The following is a 23880-nucleotide window of genomic DNA, read 5'->3' as shown; positions in this document are numbered from 1 at the left end:
CTTGAGGTTTCATGATCATTTTGTGTGTTTATGAATCGATGACGGCTCGTACCAAGAAAAACACTCCGAAGGTGAAACGAAAGCCGGTTTGTACAGAAAGAGGACACCATCATCAAAATCATCGTTACATTAATGAAATAATGTTGCCGATGGATTCCGTTCATTATTCAGGAATTTTTTTACGTTTTCAGACGTCTAATGATGTAATATCGAGTTCTGAAAATAGTTCGATATAATTAATTTATTATTTATTCTGTCGTTGCTGCCAGAGTGTCAAAACAATACTTTTACTGCGCACAAATTTCAAGATTCTATTCCAAGCATTCATTGTATACCTGAATATTAATTATGATTCATTCAGATTCTCGTTGAATCAATATTTTATATAAACGTTGGTAAACATGAGTACAGCGGATGCAAATGAAGTCGAAAACAACTGAAACCAGCTCTAATTTTGAATGCCATATAAAGGGTGTTTTTTTTAGAGCTATAGAACTTTAAATTGCAATAAAACAACGATGGATTATTCAATTGACATGAATTTTATTCATCCGCAAGATAATCTTGTCGCATTACATTTTAAATATGATTTCTGGCATATGACCGCCACGGCTGGCTCGGATGTAGTCCAATCTGGACGTCCAATTTTCGATGACTTTTTCCAACATTTGTGGCCGTATATCGGCAATAATACGTCGAATGTTGTCTTCCAAATGGTCAAGGGTTTGTGGCTTATCCGCATAGACCAATGACTTAACATAGTCCCACAGAAAGTAGTCTAGCGGTGTTAAATCACAAGATCTTGGTGGCCAATTCACAGGTCCAAAACGTGAAATAAATCGATTGTGGCACGAACTGTGTGACATGTTGCTCAGTCTTGTTAGAACCACAGCTCCTGGACATCATGGTTGTTCAATTCAGGAATGAAAAAGTTAGTAATCATGGCTCTATACCGATCACCATTGACTGTAACGTTCTGGCCATCATCGTTTTTGAAGAAGTACGGACCAATGATTCCACCAGCCCATAAAGCGCACCAAACAGTCAGTTTTTTGGATGTAACGGTGTTTCCACATACACTTGAGGATTAGCTTCACTCCAAATGTGGCAGTTTTGTTTGTTGACGTAGCCATTCAACCAGAAGTGGGCTTCATCGCTAAACAAAATTCGCCTATGAAAATCGGGAACGTGTTCCGCACAGAACCATTATTTTCGAAATAAAATTGCACTATTTGTTAGCGTTGTTCAGGCGTGAGTCTATTTATGATGAATTGCCAAACCAAACTGAGAATGCATCATTTGACAGCTGTTAAATCGGTCGCCATCTTGAACATTAATGCCAACTTAAAGTTATATACCTCGAAAAAAAAACCCGATATAAACGTTGATAAACATGAGTACAGTGGATGCAAATGAAGTCGAAAACAACTGAAACCAACTCTAATTTTGAATGCCATAAATATGCCCAATCAGAATATGTACACCGGCAATATAGCACAGGATTGATAACGCAAACTTTAGAAATTGCCCGATTTTGTGTACTTTCACAGGGCAGATACAGTTAGCATCTGAAATACGTCATCAATGACGTCATACTATCGCTTAAAATAACTATGCACTGCTTCAAGAAATTAACTCTTCACTTGAATAATTTCAAATATTCGATTTTATGGAATCCCAGTTTTTTCTCAATAGACTTTTATTTATTAATACAGTAAAACCTCTCTTGGGCGGACACCATTGGGACCGTGAAAAAGTGTCCGCCCAACGGAGGTGTCCGTGTAAGGGAGGGCCTGCCCACAAAATATTTGAAAGGTGAATTCAATAAAACGAGAGATCTGGACATATATACGTATATATTATAAAACAAAAAAATTTTAGAAAAAAACATATTTAAAAGAAACGAATATGCAAATATTTCAAGTGGTTGAGAAAAAATCCAATAATGATGTCTGGCGTGTATTTGTTCGCGAAACTTGATTTTGGAAATGAAGTTCTAACTCAGACAGCATCTCTACTGCCTTTGAGTCTCCTTTATTCTTGGCGAACCCTTTCAACGTCTTCAAAATGCCATTGGCTTGGGAATAATTCTTTGGAATACCCTCATTTTCGACTGGGTCTTCGTCCGATTCACCGGAAGACTGATCTGCTTCGCCAGCATTATAGATAGAAACGTTTTCATCTATTTCTTCTATCATCAAATCTGTGTCAATATTGATAAAATCTTCGACTTGATTATCTCTATAGCCCATCGTTCGCGCATTTCTCCATATGTCTTGTTGAACAGATAGAGGGATGTCATCTTCAGCTGAAAAAATATCATTTTCCGTTGTCTGTTCGACTGATTCTTGTCTGAATCCAGCTCTGTGAAAACAATTCCTAACAGTTTCTTCTGTTACTCTCTGCCAGGCAGTTTTGATATAATAAATAGCATCGAGTACGTTTATATACTTTGTAAGAACTTCAGCCTTACTAACTGATTCAATTTCAGACAACAATTTTTTCACAACTAGTGCTCGATAAAAAGTTTTGAAATTCCTAATGATACCTTGGTCTAAGGGTTGGACGACGGATGTACAATTCGGCGGTAAAAAAATTATCTGAATGTTTGTTAAACGTATGTCTTTCGGATGAGAACTCGCGTTGTCTAAAAATAACAAAATTTTTCTCCTTTCCATACCCATTCTTCTATCAAAATTTTTCAACCATTCCTCCATTATTGTACATGTCATCCAAGCCTTTTTATTGCTCCTCCAAAAAACTGGTAAATCACTCACATTAATGTTCTTGAAAGCTCTGGGCTTTTTAGTCTTCCCAATCACCAAGAGTTTTTCCTTTTCTCCAGCCAAATTTACGCAGTGAAGTATCGTGAGCCTTTCTTTAGATAATTTTCCACCGGTGCATTTTTCATGTTTTAAGGTTAGGGTCTTATTTGGCAAGGCGCGGAAAAATATCCCTGTCTCGTCAGCATTAAAAATGTTTCGCGGTGAATAATCTTTCAGTAACATGGGCAATTTACTCAAGAACATTTCTACGTCTATTGGATTTACACTTGAAGCTTCCCCTGATATGGCTTTAAAAGCGATATTATGCCTTCTACGGAATTTTTCCAGCCAACCAGAGGATGCACTGAAGTCTTTATAGGCTAAATTGTTCGCAATCTCTTTTGCTTTCGATTGAATGATGGGCCCTAAAATTCAGAACGTTTTTAGGAGATGATTCTTGTTATAAATAGAAATGAATTACCTGACAACGGAATTCCTTTATTTCTCGCCTTGATGAACCATTCAAAGCAACACTTGTCAATAGTTGAGCCCGTTGGTTTTAAAAAATTTCGCCTTTTACTCTTACTGTCATTAGAACGCCACTGATCCAATAATTCACTCCTCTTTTTGACAATTTCAGCAGCCGCTGTTTTTCCAATATTGCAACGTTTAGACAATTCTCTCACACTAAGTTTTTGCTCATTGTATATATTCACTACATTAGTTTTCTCTTCGAGAGTCAATACTCGACGTTTTGTAGACATTTCTGCTTTCTCAACGGAATATATCGGACACGCTATCGGGAAGATCAAACTATACGGAACTAGACCATGAAAGCCGATGCTGATTATCATCTGCAACCGGGGATTCCCCCTTTGTGAATCACAGATACCATGTGAACACAGTTTGCACAGTACGCAGTGAAGCCTCTCATGAAATATTTACGTTGCATATGTTTCGGTTGTCCGTTCAAGGGAGAGTTTCGAAACCTAGTATACGAAAAATAGGTGTCCGTGTCCGCCCAAGGGAGCGTCCGCCCAAGAGAGGGTACCATATGAAGGATTTGCATTTACCGAATTCCGGACTATGAAAATGCGTCCGTTCAATAGAGGTGTCCGCTCAACGGAGGTGTCCGTTAGTAGAGGTTTCACTGTAGTCATTATCACTTATTCACGTCTTTAATTGGTCTTCACTCAAAATTAGTCAATTAATATCGACATAGTGCCATTATGGAGCAATAAACTCACAGCCCAGACCTCAATTGTATAAATAAGGTTCGAGACAAGTTTCGAAGACGATTGAAGATCAATCATACAACTTGGAGTTTGTGGAGCCCTAACCTATTGAAATTTGATATGATTACTACTAAATTGACATTTGGTGATTAATTTTGAGTATGAATTCTTGTTGTGAAAACAAAATGAGGATGGAAATACACAATATAGGTTGAAAAAGTTGAATTTAATCGGTCTTAGGTTCTTCCAATCTTTTGAATCAAAATACTATTCATTAATGATCTATTGGAAAACGTCTGGGATTGCACAAGAAGTGTATTTATTCCTTAAAGAAGTAACAGTAGTAATGAATATCATAAAGAGTAAAGACCCAAATAGAATAAAGAAAGAAGGTAAATAATCGTTAAATCAATGGATCTATTCATCTTCAACGAATTTTATATAGCCACTTCCTCCTTTCAAAATCATAATAGCAATATTAGTGATATATTATTCATCAACTTTCCTACAGAGAAAACTTCGAATTTCGCAAATTCTTACACTCTCTTTGCATTATTCAGTTAACGATGTGTGAAATGTCTTGATTAAAATTCCCATCGAGGAATTGTTTTCAGTTGTATTTACATTCGAAATTGCATGGTGTATTGCGTTTAGTGATATAGAGTAGCTATTTCAACATGCATAACAAAAAACATAGAATCTGTTATTAAATTTTGTTGATTTATTTCTTGAAAGAATCAATATGAAATTTATTTTCGATATTCAGCATTATTTGTGTGATGAGATTTTGAAAAGGTACTTTATTAGAGAAGTTTGATCACAAAACAGTTCTCTGTTGAATAGAAGAAACTGAAATCATACAAATTCTCTAATACGTCGACTTTTATAATCCTATTATATTATTCCATCGACGTAATGTGTCGCAGTGTTTTCAGCTATCATTTTGCCTTTCCAATATTGAACGACGTGAAGCTTTCAAAATTTGTAATTTTTAACTTTTTCGAACTTTTTTCAGTTTCACAAAAACGTTTTGTCTACGGTTGATTTTTTTCCAGTTTTTTTTTATCATAGCACTAGATATCAAAATGAAATTTGGCACATATATTCTAATTTAGAGTTAAAATCACGTGATGTACCAATTTTGATTGCAAATCTACAGGGTGATCAGTCTTCAGTACTTTCTAGAGTTATCGTATGAGCCTAATTCAAGGACATAATTAATTTTGGCCTCGATCTCTTCATCAGCGGGTTGCATCCAATCATTTAAGACCACCATCGGCTAAAATTTCCAAAACAACAGACTTTTAGGTAAAACGCAAAAGTATTCAGCTGAATATTCCACCAATCCAGTATCCAAGTAGACAAAATAGATGATACCAACATCAAAACTGATTCGTGAAATTAACTACAACTTTAATATGTACAAATCGAGTTTAAAAACAGTTTCACGTACTTCCAAGATCCAAGATGCTACGAAATCCTTGGTGAAGTCTACTCTGAAAATGTTAAGTCTTCAGTATAAGTTCGAGAGTTGACGTATGGTATGGCCCTGACTGACGTTCAAACTTCATTTTTCCCTCTGAGTTTTCATCAGTTAGTCGAATCCAATCATTCACGACCATACTTGGTTCAAAATTCGAAAATAACACGACATTTGGGCAATCTTATAGTCAAAATAAACACGCAGGATTGTTCAACTTGTTAAGTCTTTAGCAAATGGTATTTTAGAGTTAGTGTATCAGCCTGATTGAAGGAATTAGTTGATTTTGTCCTCGAACCCTTCATTTAAGATCATCTTTCGCTCAAAATTCAAAACAAGAGACATTTAGGTAAAACTATAGAGCGCAAAAATTAATATTCCCTGAAAATGTTAAGTCTTCGCTATAGAGAGTTTGACCCTGACTGACGTTCATAATTCATTTCTCCCTCTAACTTTTCACCAGTTAGTCGAATCCACTCATTCAGACCATACTTGGTTCAAAATTCGAAAATAACACGACATTTGGGCAATCTTATAGTCAAAATAAACACGCAGAAATGTTCAACATGTTAAGTCTTTGGCAAATGGTATTCTAGAGTTAGTGTATCAGCCTGATTGAAGGATATAATTGATTTTGACCTCGAACTCTTCATTTAAGATCATCTTTCGCTCAAAATTCGAAACAAGAGGCACTTAGGTAAAACGATAGAGCGCAAAAATTGATATTCCCTGAAAATGTTAAGTCTTCACTATAGAGAGTTTGACCCTGACTGACGTTCATAATTCATTTCTCCCTCTAATTTTTCACCAGTTAGTCGAATCCAATTATTCAGACCATTCTTGGTTCAAAATTCGAAAATAACACGACATCTGGGCAAACTTATAGCCAAAATAAACACGCAGAAATGTTCAACATGTTAAGTCTTTGGCAAATGGTATTCTAGAGTTAGTGTATCAGCCTGATTGAAGGATATAATTGATTTTGACCTCGAACTCTTCATTTTAGATCATCTTTCGCTCAAAATTCAAAACAAGAGACACTAAGGTGAAACGATAGAGCGCAAAAATTAATATTCCACTAATACAAGAAGCTAAAAGAGATTACCAACATAAAAACTCATACGTGAAACTTAAATATGTACAAATCGACTTTTAAAAATCAGTTTTACGTACTTCCAAGATCCAAGATGCTACGAAATCCTTGGTGGTAAACTCAGAACTGGAAAAACTGGAAATGTAACAGATACCGAAAGATGGCACAGATCAGAGACGACACAAACAGATTTTTCCGCAGAATCACCACACAATAGCACTGGCTCACGAACATTGCAACAGCCAACGAAAAGAGATCGTCATTGTATTACGTTCCTACTTTTTTTTTCGCGTATATTCCAGCAATAGGTACGTCTGAGTTCGAAACGAGGTAACCAGCTTCGAAGGTGGAGAGAGAATACACACAGGTAAACTACCTTTACCTGTTCGGCTTGGACGTCGGCCGATGTCGAACTTAGACGAATCAAAATATTGTAATTAATGAAAGGCGATATTGTAAGTTTATGTTTTGCCGGACATATGGCGTTGGAGTTTACATAAATTGCGTGGTATTACGGTTTCTGAGGTCTCTTCATCGGGGGTGGATATGGGGAATCGGAATAGACTAGATCAGGTTACCATTGATTGACGTTTGTGACGTTTGGGAAATTGATACCGTTTGTTTTTCGATTTGAGTAGGAACGTTGTGTATTCGATGAATTTAAACTCGATTTGAAGGTGTTAGTTTTGGTTTATATGTTCTTGTAATTGGGAAAACTTCAAATTTTATACAGTGTGGTCCAATGAAGACTGAACACCTCGATTTTCCTGCTTTGAAATGAAAATGTGGAAAAGCGCTCGAACCCGTCAATTTTTGATTCGAGGGGGAAAAACTTCTAGGCCTTTTTCATTCCTGTAACTTCAACCCCCTAACGGGGGTTTGCACAAACCCTTGCTTTTCAATAGGGATGGGGGGTGTTGCGATAACTAATTTTGAAGATCGTATCGAGTACTATCTGACCCCAAAATTCCGCTTCAAAATATCCATCGATATTGAATGAAATAACGGCGAAAATAGTGAAAAGGGAATGTGGAATTTATCTCGAGAATATTATTCGTATCGGACACATTTCAAAGATAAAGGGTGTTTTTTTAGAGCTATAGAACTTTAAATTGCAATAAAACAACGATGTATTATTCGATTGACATGAATTTTATTTATCCACAAGATAATCTTGTGACATTACATTTTAAATATGATTTCTGGCATATGACCGCCACGGCTGGCTCGCATGTACTTCAATCTGGACGTCCAATTTTCGATGACTTTTTCCAACATTTGTGGACGTATATCGGCAATAACACGGCGAATGTTGTCTTCCAAATGGTCAAGGGTTTGTGGCTTATCCGCATAGACCAATGACTTTACATAGCCCCACAGAAAGTAGTCTAGCGGTGTTAAATCACAAGATCTTGGAGGTCAATTCACAGGTCCAAAACGTGAAATTAGGCGGTCACCAAACGTGTCTATCAATAAATCGATTGTGGCACGAGCTGTGTGGCATATTGCGCCGTCTTGTTGTAACCACATCTCCTGGACATCATGGTTGCTCAATTCAGGAATGAAAAAGTTAGTAATCATGGCTCTATACCGATCACCATTGACTGTAACGTTCTGGCAATCATCGTTTTTGAAGAAGTACGGACCAATGATTCCACCAGCCCATAAAGCGCACCAAACAGTCGATTTTTCTGGATGTAACTGTGTTTCGACATACACTTGAAGATTAGCTTCACTCCAAATGCGGCAGTTTTGTTTGTTGACGTAGCTATTCAACCAGAAGTGCGCTTCATCGCTAAACAAAATAAAATGGACGTAGTGCGCGATACATATTCCGCACAGAACCATTATTTTCGAAATAAAATTGCACTATTTGCAAGCGTTGTTCAGTCTATTCATGATGAATTACCAAACCAAACTGAGAATAAATCACTGGACAGCTGTTAAATCGGTCGCCATCTTGAACAGTAATGCCAACTTAAAGTTATATACTTCGAAAAAAAACACCCTATAGAATGATATTTTGAAGCGAAATTTCAGAATCATATAGTACTCGATAAGATCTTCAAAATGAGGTATCGCCACATCCCTCATTCCTATTCAAAATCAAGGGGTTGTGCTCACCCCTTTAGGGGGTTGAAGTTACAAGGATGAAAAAAGCGGAAAAGTTGTTCCCTCTCGAATCAGAAATTGATGGGCTCGAGCGATTTTCCAAATTTTCATTTTAAAGCCGGAAAATCGAGGTATTAAATTTTCGTTGGGTCACCCCCTGTATTTCAGGAACCTCGCGACCAGTAGCACAACGTTCCGGTGAAGACAGAGTACAACTGTATAATTAGGAAATTATATTAGAAGTCACCTCAGGACCCTGGTTTTCTAGATATAAAGTGTTCTCGAAAATTTGAAAGAATTAAAAAAAAATTCACCAAATTTTTTATCGGAGAATTTCGACCACTAATTCCTGGACACCTGTATCATCCAAAAGCCACGTAGCCTTCTGATTTGGTCGAACTCGACTCGATTGAATCCAATTAGTCAACAAAGCTTATCACTTGAATAATCAAACGTGCCGAATCTAATTAATTCAAATCTTTGCAATTCAATAAGAAGATATTAATCCTTAGTAACTACTATTTGATTATTGAAATGATTACTCAGAAGTCTATATTTCATTGTTTCGGGTTATAAACGTTTTGATATTTTGAATCGAGGCATGAATTTATCGGCTGCAATATTTGGATAAATGAAATACAGGAAATGTGTATACAGGGTGTCACATTGAAAAGGAAACAGAGGTGGAAAAATTTTGAGTATTATTTCAGTATCTGAAAAGTTCAAAACACCCAAAAATAAAGAAGAATTGATTAAAGCTCTGACATGAACAACTTATAATGAGATGGTTTGTAGGTGAACATAAAGTTCTATTCAAAAGTAATCGAAACAGTTTGCGAAAAAGTTTTCAAAAAAAAAGTTTGCACTCACCCAAACGAGGGGTAGTTCTTCTTTTGACTCGGAGACATATTGTTCTTGATCTTATGCACTGAAATTACAGAAAAAAAATTAATAAAAAAGATGTAAATTGTATTATAAGTAAGAAAATTTGAAAATGGTATATTAACAATCCAGAAATAAATTATTGTTTTTGGCTTTTTATTTTTGATAGGAACCTACCTGATGGATATGACTGATTACTTCTGTGTGCGTAGCTTCTTCTAATGTTTTACCATTCACCTCAAGAATTTCATCTCCTACCTCCAAATTGTCTTTATCAGCAGGTGACCCTACAAAATTTCATTTGAAAATTATAATTATCTATTAAGTATCAAAAACGGTAAGCATGTTCTATCCAACTATGTAATTTAGCGATACATTCTGACAGTCAGGTTGCAATCAAAGCATTGAGCTCACATATAATAGATTCTAAGATGGTATTGGAGCGTAGAAGGAAACTCGAAATAATAGACAAGAATTACAAGGTCTGTTCAGTATGGGCTCCTGATCACTCAGTAATTAAAGAAAATGAAAAGGCCAACACACTTGTCAGAAGAGGAGGACAAAATCCTTGCACTGGCCTAGAAGAATTTATCTACCAGAAAGAGTTTCAGGAGAAGGAAAAAACTGAAAGAGAAACACTCTAGTGGAATCGAGCTGGGTTTGATATTTCCAAAAAGCATCTACAGAACTCTGATACTGTGAGATCTAAGAAGTATCTGGATCTTAGAAAGAATATGCTGCACCTTCTCACTGGATACCTTATAGGGCACTGCCCCTCAGGGAAGCACCTCATGAGAATGAGTCTAGCAGAAAACGACGAGTGCAGATTCTGCAAGAAGTAGAAAGAAACTCCGGATCACCTGGTGATGGAAATCCATCACCATCGCCATCACTAGCCAATGGAAAAAATGCTTTGCATAAGAGACTTGTAGAAATGAGGCAGTAACCTCCTTGAAGGCATACCAGATACTGGAGTTCATTAGAACTCTGGAACTGGAAGGCAAGCTGTACACAAGGACGAGAACAGCTCTGAGGGGGGACACAATAAACAAAAAGGTTTGTGATGCAATAAAACTAAATCTAATGAAGGCGAGGGTTAGTAATTTTGGCGTCAGCAAAATGATGATATATTTGGACAAGCAACTGGGAAACGACGCATCTTCTTGGTAACTCATACCGTAAGCAATCCAGAAAGCTGATCATGCAAAAAATACATATCACTAAAGCTTACCGTATAGTTTGATGCGCTTATCCTTAGTTTCAACCAATATTATAACATAACCTCCTAGATCTACCATGGTTTTCCAGGATATGATCCTGAAAGAAGAGACAGCAGATTATTACAGAACAGAACCTGACTTGAGAAAGACCATATTTTAATATAATCAATATAATATAATCTTCAAATCTCGATAACGTCCTTGATGGAAGCTATTACAATGTCAATAAGTTTTAATGTAAGGCATAGGTTAATGTCTTTATGCGAGATATTCTCGATTGGTGCCTGCCTATTTGGTTATTTGTTTGTCCAACCAAAATTTGGAAAAAGGCAGTGAAACACTGATGCATATTATAGAGCACCAATATAAGCACTCCATATAAAATTTGAAATGTGACTGGAAAGATTTGACATGATAGATCATGACCTAACCTACTATTTAAATTGGAAAACTTACTTTCTCTGGATTTACTTGGGAAACTTGAGTGTGTCGATAAGTGAAGAGAAAACGACGATATAGTTTCAGAAAAGGAAAGATTACTTGTTGACATCAATTTCGATGTGAAGGTAAACGTATTTTTTTCTGTTTCTGTTACACTCGACGATGAAATCGAAAATGGTGGGCTAGTTAGACTGATATTATTGGCATGATCGAAAAAAAAAGTTCAACACTAAGAAACAGGTCAGGTCAAGAATTGACATTACGTTAGAAATGGTGGACCATGACCTGAAGACAGCAACAGCTAAATAAACGTTGCTGGAGAAGGAATTGAATGAATTTTAGGTTCAGATGCTGTTTGAACTCAATAGTTGTTGATTGATCAAAGATGGATGTTTTCATGTAGTGGATGACGAGTAGTAGGTACTTACCGTTTGGTTTTTAAATTATGTGTTCATCTTAAAATCCATATCACATTGAAGACAACAAAATAATGCTCTATAGATACGTCTGGAGTTGTGCGTGTGGTTTCATCTCTTGTTGTTCTTGAATGATTGATGAGGTCGTTTGTTTCGAAAACAAATTTTTTTAAATGATAAATTAAAAAAACGCCCGTTTTTGTTTCAGGTACTAGGGATCCTCGAGATTCTGTTGGTGTAGTCCAAGTGCGCGAATTTATTCCACCATTTGAACCTTTTCTTCAGTCCCATATTCACCGGGAAACCATCACTGGATGTGGCCATCCTACGGGATCACTTACATGGCGAATTTTCCGGAGAAAATGCTACGCGGGACATTTTCTTGAAAATGGGAGGATGACACGGGTGTGGATGCTCGACGAAGAGAGGATGAACACTTGGGATCAATAAGGTCCTTACACAGCATCAAGCGCCAGGATTCTCCTCCGCTTCTCCCACCCCTTGGATCCTTACTCCCCTCCCGTGGATACGCTCTGGCTTTTCAGGTACGGTTCGCCAAAGGGCTCACCTAGTTTTTTGCGCCAATCGGAAAATTGGCGAAAATGATGTAACTGGTTTTTTTCAGGGTTTTCGCTTATGACATTTTCGGACTGAGAGAGATCTATTTGGTTTGTTATTGGTTTAACAGACGGGCTGACAAAATGAAAAAAAAAATTGGTGGTGGAAATCTATAGACTGATTTTGAACTTTTTTGATACAAACAGATTTCAAAAACGCTACCAGATTTTTTTCGGAAAACACGATTTTTATAGATTTTTGTTTGCAAGGATCTTGTGATGTGGACTTTATTATGGTTGTGTTTACATTGTTGTCAAATCTTTCCTTTTTCCGGAATAATTATGAATTTTCACGGTTAAAATAAACATTTCCTTCTTTTCAAATTTAGGATCTTATTGGCCAAATATCCAGGGTGTTCTGCAAGCTATATTAGGCCAAATGAAAAGTCCCCGGTCTGATGAACAGATGACGGTGCTAGTATTAAATCCATATGATTTTTAGTTAGTACCAACCTTCAAACGATACGTGTCAAAATTTGAGAGCAGTCCGACCATTAGTTTGTGAGATATTGCGTTGTGAGTGTAGCTACTTTTGTTATTTGAGAAAAGATGGTAAAAAAAAATTTTCGTGTGCTGATAAAATATTGCTTTTTGAAGGAAAAAAAACAGTTTTGAAGCGAAATCTTGGCTTGATGAAGCTTTTCCGGGATCTGCACCAGGAAAATCAAACATCATTGATTGGTATGTTAAGTTTAGACGTGGTGAAATGAGCACCGAAGATGGCGAACGCACTGGACGCCCAGAAGAGGCCGTCACCGACGAAAAAATAAAAAATTTCACAAAATAATTTTGAATGAACGTAAAGTGAAGTTGATCGAGAAAGATTGTGAAGATATCATCTGAATGTGTACATCATATCATTCACGAATATTTGTACATGAGAAAGCTGTGTTCAAAATGGGTGCCGCGCGAGCTCACAATCGATCAAAAGCAACAACGTGTTAATGATTCTGAGCAGTGTTTGAAGCTGTTCAAGTGCAATGAACCTGAATTTTTGCGTCGATATGTGACAATGGATGAAACATGGCTCCATCATTTCACTCCGGAGTCCAATCGACAGTAAGCTGAGTGGACTGCACACGATGAACCGAATCCAAAGCGAGGAAAAACACAACAGTCAGCTGGCAAAGTTATGGCATCAGTATTCCAGGATGCGCAAGGTATAATATTCATTGATTACCTCCAAAAGGGCCAGACCATCAACAGCGATTATTATATAGCGTTATTATATGTCCTCATAAAAAGAAATCTAACGGATTGAGATCCGGCAGACAAGGTGGCCATAGCATTGCTTTTAAGGTTGATTGGGTCCTTGAAAGGCATCAAAATGATCCGGATTTCCATGAAAAAAATCATCTTCAGTGATGAAATCCATTTCCACCTCGGAGGCTACATTAAAAGCAGAATTGTAGTGTTTGGGGCTCGGAAAATCTAAGAATGATTGTTGAAAAGCCTCTCCATCCACAACGTGTCACTGTTTTTGAGCTGGTGTTGTGATTGGAACATACTTATTCGAAAATGAGGCTGGTGCAAGAGTTACGGTTTGGAATTGGAAGATATCAATGTGGACGACGTTTATTTCCAACAAGAAGGCGCTACGTGAAACAGAAGCAACGAAACAATCGCAATTTTGCAAGAAAAATTGCCTTGACGTGTTAATTTACGAAGTGTGATCATAATTGGCCACCTAGATCTTATGATTTAACACCTTTAGACTTTTTTCTTTGGGGTCGATGCTCTACAATCAATTCAAGACTTTAATAATGGAATATCGAAAAAATCTAAGATGAAATAAATTAATTGACAATATGACATTGGAAATTCAGGAAAACAAAAATCTGCCAATAATAGCGTCATTACATTCAGGAAATCACGGAAAAATCAAATTTCCATCTAGTGAAGACTCAGCCAATCAAATATCCAGCTATTCAGAATTCAAATCGCGAGAAAAACCTACCCCGCGGAAACTCGAACGTTAGGCAACCACCGATACGTATCGTAGGTTTCCATGACGACCATTTCCAGGTGGGCAACCAGTCCGAGTCAACCCCAAACGCAGTATGTTTGTTCTCGCAGCAGCAAACACCCCCACTAACTTCATTCCATGGCCCACCTGTGCTGATGACTACGACCTATTTGTGTCGCTTACGATTGTTTCGCCAAAAATGTCATCTGAATGATCGAAATGTCAACCCTTCTTTCAGTGTTAGTGTTACAAGTCGAAACAACATGATTTTCTGGTGAAAAAGTGCGAGATAAACGTCTGGTTCTCTTTTGTTGCGAAAGGGTTGGAAAATGTCCGTCGTTTGCGAGGAAATTTTCGATGAACAGAGTCATCCGACGATTGAAGGTAGTTTTTCCATGTTTTTTTCGTTGGGAAATGTTTGTTTTCGTCTTAAATTAATAAGATATAACTTCTTTACATATTACGAAGACGAATAATTGTTGAAATTGTGTCGTAGTGTTTTTATTTGACGTTTTGTTGCAGAAATAAGGGACTATGCAGTTAAAATTGGGATAGATCCGAATGATGAGCCACAATTGCTTCCAATTGCAGCTGAAGGGTTGATGCAAGCTTTGCCGGCAGCTTGGAAACCTTGGTAAGTCTAAAGATTTATAGTTTTTCCTTAGACTATCCCGAAATTTCATAAAAATTCATTTGGTAAAACCATAATTTTCAAAAATAAATATTAGATATAAGATGAAAAAATTGATCCCAAAGTTATCCCAGATTTTATACCTATTGATCCTTTGCTAAATGCGTAGGTGCTCATTGAATTCATTGTGGAGGTGGTTAACCTTTGTGATCTGCAGTGGTGTTATCTACCCACATCTTTTTGACCGAATTTTAAATGAAACGTTCGAGGAAATTTGTTGATTTTCGTATGAGCTGAAATTCTTAGTAATTTTTGTAGACACCTCTACTCGAAGTTGTGGCCAAAAGTTGGATTTTATCATCGAAATCCAACTCTTGCAATCAAATCAAGTTAGGTATTTCGTCATGTCTGTATTTTTAAGGGGTGAACGTTTTTTTCTTGAATTGAGTTCAGGACATGAGTTTTTAGGAAACTCAATCAAATTTGTGATTTTCCATTACTTAATAATTCAACTTGTGTCATCTCTTTGATTTTATGATGACTGTTCATCATTTTGGTTCATTATTTTCAATATTAAACCTTTAGAATCAATCAAGAATGTTTAGCCCTACTGAAAATGTTCATAGTTTACGTTTTGTAATGTGTAAAATCCAAAAATTGATTTATAAGAAATCCAGAAGCTGTTAAAGCTTTTTGCTTGAAATTTGATACAAAAATTGATTATTATATAAAAAAAAATTGATCCTTTTCGAGCCAGTTGTTAACATTAATAATGAAAAGCTTTCATATACATATAGGTTTTTCCAATAAGATTTCCTTTTGATATTGGAAAGAAAGTCTAGAAATTTGCACATTTTAGACTGTATGTCCTCGATAACTTCACGAATACCATCTTTAAGGTCTTGAACTGATTGTGGGTCATTGACATAGACGTGGCCCTAAAAAAAATCTAAAGATGTTAAATCACAAGATCTCGGTGGCCAATTATGATCACTTCTTCGAGAAATAACACGGCTAGGAAATTTTTCTTAGAAAATTGATCGACCAACTTGAATTATTGTGTTAACTGAACTCTTAAAACCTTAAGACTTGAGTCTCTATCCAAAATACGATATAATGTCGCTTGTGGAATGCCTAATTCCCAAGATTCACGAGGAATCGACAAACCTGGGTTTTCGCCAACACTACTGGCTACTACAGCAGCAATATTTCCAGTTGTTCTTGAGAGACGCACACGGTTACAATTCATCACATCGCTTACTTGTTCCAACAGCTCAAATTTTTCCACCAGTTTCCCTATTTCCGGTCTAAAAGGTGCTTCACGAAGAACCAAAAGTTGAGCGAACTGAGACTGAACAATTATCTTCATTTTTGTAGGGAATGTTAACTAGTTCAATGCGTTGTAGAAGTGTTCCATTTTTAAGTTTTCACCACTCAAATGTCGAAAGATGGCAGCTTCTAAAGTGACAACTGTTCAGCCATTCAAAATGAAACCTCTTATTGAAAATTTTTCATGAAATGAACAATAAAAAAGAACCAATAAGAATAATAGGTAAAAAAAAGATGAAACAACACTCCTACAACACCTGTTCATCGAATTTCAAACCAATATTAGTACCAAGTATCTTCTACAGATACGAAGGGTTTTCAACACACCAGAGCATGCTCTTTGTGAGGTGCTAAATCTGTTGAAATTCTCCCCAAAATACAAATGTCTTGATTTTTTTTATCTAAGGGTGTACTTATTGACTAAAGATGATCCATAACTTCCTTATCTGCTTCAGCTTCGACGAAAAATCCAAATCCTACTACTACTACAACCGAAACACGGGAAAGACGCAATGGGAACACCCTCTAGACAGCATCTACAGGAACATAGTGAAGAAGGCCAAGACGGACAGCCAATCGTACAGCCTGGGCGAGCCCACCGACGATGCCACCTTCGCCAGAGACGACCTGCCCAGTCTCGAGGAACCTCCGGCACCCAACCTCCTGCCCAAGAAGCTGGAGCCCTTGGTACCCAAGTTGAGGGACAAATCTGCGTCTCCTCGCAGACTGCGCCGCTCGCCCACGGTGGACCTGAACATCAGCCCGCGCCACGAATCGAAATTCGTGAAGCAGAAGTCCGAGGACCACATCCTGATCAACAGGAAGCTGTCTGTCAACGCGGGCAACAGCTCGGGCGAGGATCTGTTCGAGAAACACCCCAGGATGTTTGAGACCAAGCCGGAACTGAAGGTCACGGGAGGTGGTAATATGTTCCTGAAGACGCACACTAAGAAACTGGAGGTAACGTTAGATGGGCCAAAGGCTGCGGAGAAGAGGAGCATCCTTAAGGAGAATCTATCCATTGATGGTTTGCGGGAGGTCAGCTCGGATGCTGACACCAAAGTGGAGATGACGCCCAGAAGCAACTCGAGTAAAGGTACTTAATTTTGTTATCAGTCTAGATCTCTTGGATTGTAGATTTAAGGAAAGTTTCATTGCATCATGGTCTATTGTGCCTTCCATCAGAGCTGTTCTCGTCATTGGTCGTCGTAGACTAAAGCTTGACCTCCAGTTCCAGAGTTCTAATGAACTCCAGTATCTGGGATAGCTTCAAAGAGGTTACTTCTCACTTCTACAAGTCTTTTGTCCAAAGCATTTTTTCCCATTCCGTCACCAGGTGATCCAGAGTTTCTGCCTTCTCCTCGCAGAGTTTGCACTCTTCGTTTTCCGTTAGACTCATTCTCCTGAGGAGCTTTCTGATGCTGCTATACCCTTTAAGGATTCTAGTGAGGAGGTGTAACATGTTCTTGCTCAGTTATTTCTCAGATCTTGCAGTATCAAAGTTTCGAAGAAACTTTTTGGAAGATACAACCCAGAAAGATCCCTTCAAAGTGTTTCTCTTTCATCTTTCTCTTGTAACTCTTTCTTGTAGGTATATTTTGCTCTTCCACAGAATTGTTCAGAGCCAATGAAGGGGGTTTGTACTCTTTTTAGGTACGTTTGTTGGCCTCTTCTTTCCCTTTCCCAAACAGACCTTGTTATTTATACCTTATTCATTGATTTCCTTTGGCACTACAATATCATATTAAAATCGATGATATGTGAGCTCAATGCTTTGGCTGCAGCCTAATTGTTAGAATCCATCGCTATATCATATCTCTGATAGTTTCTTACTATGCTCATCTCAACATATCTTTCGATTGCAACTATCTCTGCCTGAAAGACACTTAGACAGTGACATAAAAGTAGTGAGCACTTGGTGCTAGCCTCGAATACTCCAGTGCCAGTCTTCGTCGTGCTTTTAGAATCAGCTGTGTACCAAGCATTTGATGGTATTATTTTCGAGAGCTGGGATTGTGGGTTCCCTTTCCCATTCTTCTTCTTCAATTAGCACCAAAGAGAAGGAAATCAGAAAAGGTTGTCCACAATCCCAGCTTCTGGATGTAACGCACGGTAACCGTGGTTATTTTACAGCCCACACTGTATAACCATACCAAATTGAGGCTGTTACACTTATTTGCAAACACATTTTTTTTCTTCAACATCAAATTGTAGATGGACTAAACATTTCCTTTTTATTCTTAGAAACAGAGGAGAACGATAACAAACCCGAAGAAGACGACAAGAGAAGTGTCCGTTTCACCCTATTAAAGGAAGAACCAGAAATCCGCATATCTGACAGAAGCGTCAGCGAAGAAGACCAAGATTCATCGAGGAAAAGTCTCGTCAATCCCGTTCTTCAAGTTTCATTCGCTCCCCAGAACAAGATAAAATCTCCGTTCGCCTTGGCCATGGAAACCGAGGTTCTGGATAAGCCTCCGCTTCCAAAAAAGCACCTGAAGGTTATCAAACCAAACCCCAGCGACTTCATAAAACCCACCTTGATGAGAACTCGGAGTTCCGACTCTGAAGATGACTCTGTAACCGGTAGAGTGAAAAGATTGACAATGGAAGAGATCGATTTGGACAGCGAGAATTCCCTCGACAGCCCTAACGATAACCATTCCAAAAAGACGATGCAGATGGAGAGGATGTTGGACAAGAGGGTGGAAAGATTCAAGGACAGGATGTGGAGGACCAAGAATAAGGAGCTGACGGAGTTCCAAGAGAACTTGGAGGATTCGCAAAGAGAAGAGCTCAAGAGAATCATGGCTAGGGAGAACGAAACGCACGAGACGAAGATAGCAGAGGAACTGAAGAAGCTTAGAGCTGAAGCTGAGAAGAAGAACGAAGCTATATTAGAAGAAGAAAGGAAGAAGCTGAGGGAGGATTTGGAAAAGCTGAAGTTGAAACTTGTATCTAAATTCGACCAAGACGAAAAGGAAATGAAGGAACATTTCGAGAAGAAAAAAGACGAATTGGAGAAATATTATGAGGAGAAGCTGGTGGAGATAGAGAACAGTCTGGCCGACAATATGGAAAGAAATAGGGATGAAATAGTTTTATCCCACAATTCCGTACTTGAGCAATTAAGAGAGAACAATACTGTCATATGCGAGCAACTGAAGAAAGAGTTTAAAATAGAGGTAAGTCAAAATATAATACATTCTGCTTGGTACTAACAAATTAATTTTTTTATGGAACCATTTCAGGAGGACCAATTACGCGCGGACCATAAAAACAAAATGAAGGAATTGAGAGATACATTCGCCAAAGAATTAGAAACCAAAAAGACTGGAGACAAATGTGATCAAGATGAAAAGTATATTAAGTTGATGGGAGATAAGAAATCGTTAGAGGATAAGTATAAATGTTTGAAGGAGAAATATATGAGGCTTAAAACGGACGTGAGGACGACCATAGAGAAGAGGAACAAGAAGAAGGAGGAAGGCAGGAGCGGTGCCACGACCACTGGATCTGAGACGGAGAAGAGTTTCTCCATACCTAAAGACAGGTTAGTTGAAAAAATTGGTCTGATCAATTGAGTAGATCTGTTCAAATCGTTCAGTAATTATTCGTCGTAGTCTACAGCTCGCCTTCCAGTTCCAAAGTTCTAAAGAACTCCAGTATCTGGAGTGGTTTCAATGAGGTTACTTCCTCAAGTAAGTCTCTTGCCCAAAGAATTTTTGGAGTTGGCTAGCGATGGCAAGGCAATTCTTCACCAAGTGATCTGGAGTTTCTACCTGCTCCCAGCAGAATCTGCACTTGTCGTTTTCTGCTAGACTCATTCTCATGAGGTGCTTTCTGAGGAGGCAATGCCCTGTAAGGAATCCAGTGAGGAGGTGCAGCATAAGGAATCCAGTGAGGAGATGCAGCGCTATCTTGCTAAGATCTAAATCTTTTTTAGATCTCGCAGTATCACAGTTTCTAAGGAACTTTTTGGAATGATCCAACTCAGGAAGATTCCGCCAGAGTGTTTCTCTTTTGGGGTTTCCTTCTCCTGAAATTCTCTCTTGTAGGTACTCCCACTATACCACAGAGAGGTTCTGAGTCACTGAAAGAAGTTCGTGCTGCTTTTCTGGCATACCTGTCATTCTTTCAATTACCAAGTGACCAATAATCCAACCTGAGCAGGCTCTGTTTTTCTTTCCTGCCTCTTTGAGTTTCCTTTGGCAATATCATCTTAGATTCGATGATATGTGAACTAAATGTACATTTTCTTTATCATCTCGTCACTCGGAATGTCCGCTGATGGTATGTAATTGGTCAGAGAGGACCACTCTGATTCCTAATTCTCTCTTTAGGTACCTTTCCCGGATAATCTTAGAATGACCTCATGGGCTATGTATCAAAAGATAAAGAGGTGTGAAATATGTCATGATCTCCAATGCCTTAGTTGGTCACGTTTTCATAGATCCAGCGGTACAAACACATGCTTCTTCTGTATTATATCTAGGGTTCTCTCCCTGCTGTTTAGCCTTATTTTGGCATGCCAGACTCTTGCCCCGTGCCTTATTATCAATCTCACAATCATGACGTACATCTATCGCAGTAGTTTTGGGTTGCATCCCCAAGTCTTACCAGCCAGGCTTCTGCACACCATCAAGGCCTATCTCTCACATCCAGCTCCAAGAACTGACACGACTATTTTCCAGGGCTTCGACATCCTCTTCCCAGAAGAACACGGACAAACCACCGACCTCAAAACCTCCGAAACCCAAGGCCGAAATACGGGGACCAAAAGAAACGAGCCCAAACGACGTCGACACCTCTTTGAGCGACAGAAGCGAAGACAAGAACAAGCTCGACTACGACACGTCCGACAACAGCCTAAGCCACGGACGCAGCCGTAAGAAGCTGTTTACCAGGATGAGGTCCAACTCGGCCACCAGAATGCGGAGCTCCAAGACGGCGGAACGGTCTTGTTCGCCGGTAGAGAACCTGAGGAGACAGTTGCAGAAGCTCGAGGACCTGGAGGATCAGTTCCCGCAGAGTCAGCAGTCGGACACCTACCACCTGAGGTACCCGTTTTCCGACTCTCACAAGTTCGAAGGCTGTTCCGAATTGGAGTTTTTCAGACATAGGATACACCTGGAGCGCGACTCTATCAAGAGGGCGAAGGAGAGCCTGAGGAATCAGAAAACCATCTTCCAGCAGAGGCAGAAGGAGCTGAAGTTGAAGCACGGCTCGATGGCCAGGCACACCTACCAGCAGCTGTGTCAGGTATGTACCACCACATCATACAATAAGTACACATCACAAATTCCGACATCCCGTGATCGCTGGTGGACTCTTCAGCTAGGCAATTTAGTTTCTCTGCCTAAGACACCCTCTCACACCACCGTGGAGAGGTGACTCTGCTGCAACGCGGCGATCAACATTAACCCGCCGGGGTTGAAGACACCCATAACCTCACCTCTCGGGCAGACAGAGTCACTACATATCTTTGGTGGGTGTTTTTGTTTGGTTGGATGTCTTCCAAAAGGTTCTTTCAGTTCTTCCCACTAGCTACGTGCTACTTCTATCTAGGAGCCCTTTCATCGGCCACCAATCACATACGACAAATTGAACAAATTACCGCGCTTTCAGGTGGTATGCTGACTTCAAACGTGAGAGGGAGGAATTCACTTGATCTTTTTCCTAAAAATTAACATTTTTTTTGCTCACTTGGAAAAGTCTAAATATTTTCAAATGTTATACTAAATCCCCACTGATTTAATCCTCAACAAACATTTTCAGATTTTTAAAGAATGAGCAAAATTAGAAGAGAGATAAGAAGTTGATGTTTTGATCGGAAGAACATGATAGATAAAACAGGTAAAGACAAAATCTGAAAACCATAAGCACTTTCATATCTTCAAGTTTCAATTAGAATTGCATGCGTATTTTTTCTTTTTAAAATATGAATAGCTTTTCGGAAAAATAATAACCAAAATTTTGTTCACACCCAAGTACTTTGAGGTACTCTTTGAATATTGTTTAATTAATCATATAATCAATAAGTTTTTGTTATTGATGTGACTCTACACAAAACCATTGAACAGTTGGGAAGTGATAACTACTTAGGTAACAAAATGGTAAATGCATTAGTGTGAATTTCTTCCTCTTTAGTTAAAAATTTACTTCACGCATTTTCTAACAAACTTCTATCACAGCACCAGTATTCCTGTTGGACAGGGTGACCAAAATAATGCACAAGCTTTGAATTCCTTTTAATTTTTTCACTAATTAACACATAATTGACATAGTGGAATTATCACCCAGCAAACACTGGGAGGTAACTGTGAAGTACCATGGAAGTAACTTTGCAACTAAAAGCTCGCATGCGATGTATTAAAAACATTGCCTCCCGCTCGCATTTGCAGCGAAATGTCCGCGACATCATGTACGCATTTCAAGTCGTTGTGTTGTTCAAATTGAGACATGAAAAAATATCCCCAAAAAAACATCCATTTGTTGTCACTTTTATGGAAGTTTTTGAGTCAATAAATGTCTTTTTAATAACCACATTGGGTCGTTTCATACGAGGTCTCTTTGATATCTCTATATTCCATTCCCTTTTTCACCACACATAGAGAACATTATATCAATTTCAATAGGAAGTTCGATTATGATTTCATTAGGATATCATTATTAGACTTCTCAATTCTATTCTTTTTTTCACTACACATAGAGTACACATACTGACTTCCATATAAGATAAAATTTTGAACTTAATAAAACTTTTGGGACAGCGTGACGACTTGGTCGATGGTGGGGTTTAATCAGGCCTCCTGATTAACCTCGGGATAACTATAACGGAACATGCGCTAACTAGGTCTCAATCTGCCTACTCCTAGTTAGACGGTTATTAAATAAAACAGTAAAAATGAAATATAGTCCAGATATAATACAAGACACAAAATGCTACATGATGTAGGTAGCTATTTGACTGGAATTCCTCGGCTTATATCCGTTTAAGATGCTTACTTCGAGGCTTAAGTAGATTGTTGCGCCCTCTGTTGGGGGAAGCGTTAACCTGGTTGGCAGCGCCACCATGACCGTAACGCAGGAATCTGTAATCCCCACAAAACATTACTTTTGTGATATTCATAAAAAAGTCCCTTTGGCACTATACAGTGTGTTTCCAAATTGTATGTATGACTTTGTACAAGATATTCTACCCATTGAATAAATGATATTTAATATAGGTCAAATGCCTTGTATTGTTCAAATTCGGACAAGGATTCCTATATAGAATATCATTTATTTAATGTGTAGAATATCTTGTACAAAGTCATACATACAATTTGGAAACACACTGTATAGTGCCAAAGGGACTATTTTATGAATATCACAAAAGTAATCCTGTAGAAATTTGTACATACAATTTGGAAATGGGAAATGAAGTAATGAAACATCCATATAATAAATAATTATTCAATCTAATATAAAAAACAAACGTCACAAAAAAGTGAAATTATCTCTCATAAAATAATAAAATTAACAAACAGAGCCGGTCTTCATTTGACCACTTATAAAAAAATACTATATATATTTTAATTTATTGGTTTTTTGGTGATATAGCTATATCACCAGCCACATGGCAGACACCAACGCACAAATAAAACTGAAAAAACGGGAAGCCTATAGCTATTGTAGTTTTCGAAATATC

General features: G+C 38.1%; 2 protein-coding genes across 10 annotated transcripts in view; one reads left to right on the top strand and one right to left on the bottom strand.

Annotated features, from left to right (window-relative positions):
• Positions 1-11885, bottom strand: part of LOC123683881 (protein PALS1) — a 74732-nt gene extending 62847 nt beyond the window's left edge. For 2 of the 4 annotated variants that reach the window (XM_045622856.1, XM_045622857.1), the window contains exons 1-4: positions 11657-11885; positions 10799-10884; positions 9745-9854; positions 9556-9613 (exon numbers count right to left, since the gene is read on the bottom strand). In XM_045622856.1, the coding sequence (XP_045478812.1) occupies positions 9556-9613; positions 9745-9854; positions 10799-10865 (235 nt within the window). In that variant the 5' untranslated portion in view covers positions 10866-10884; positions 11657-11885. Of the gene's footprint in view, positions 1-5453; positions 5482-6653; positions 7054-9555; positions 9614-9744; positions 9855-10798; positions 10885-11656 lie in introns of those variants that run through there. The other 2 variants (XM_045622859.1, XM_045622860.1) reach the window with 2 other exon arrangements.
• The window catches only part of LOC123683883 (trichohyalin), a 33270-nt gene that overhangs the window by 5432 nt on the left and 3958 nt on the right, over positions 1-23880 (top strand). The window contains exons 1-8 of one of the 6 annotated variants that reach the window (XR_006748063.1): positions 12058-12189; positions 14287-14611; positions 14750-14861; positions 16643-17283; positions 18432-19372; positions 19439-19740; positions 20882-21449; positions 21966-22043. Coding sequence is in view for 5 of the 6 variants with exons in the window: in XM_045622864.1 (XP_045478820.1) it covers positions 14557-14611; positions 14750-14861; positions 16643-17283; positions 18432-19372; positions 19439-19740; positions 20882-21449 (2619 nt within the window). In the remaining variant the exon portion in view is untranslated. Of the gene's footprint in view, positions 1-12053; positions 12190-14037; positions 14612-14749; positions 14862-16642; positions 17284-18431; positions 19373-19438; positions 19741-20881; positions 21450-21965; positions 22044-23880 lie in introns of those variants that run through there. The other 5 variants (XM_045622867.1, XM_045622868.1, XM_045622864.1 and 2 more) reach the window with 5 other exon arrangements.

This window comes from Harmonia axyridis, chromosome 7, assembly GCF_914767665.1.
Source record: "Harmonia axyridis chromosome 7, icHarAxyr1.1, whole genome shotgun sequence".
In the NCBI taxonomy this organism is placed as follows: Eukaryota; Metazoa; Arthropoda; class Insecta; order Coleoptera; family Coccinellidae; genus Harmonia; species Harmonia axyridis.
This window is presented reverse-complemented; position numbering and strand designations above follow the sequence as displayed.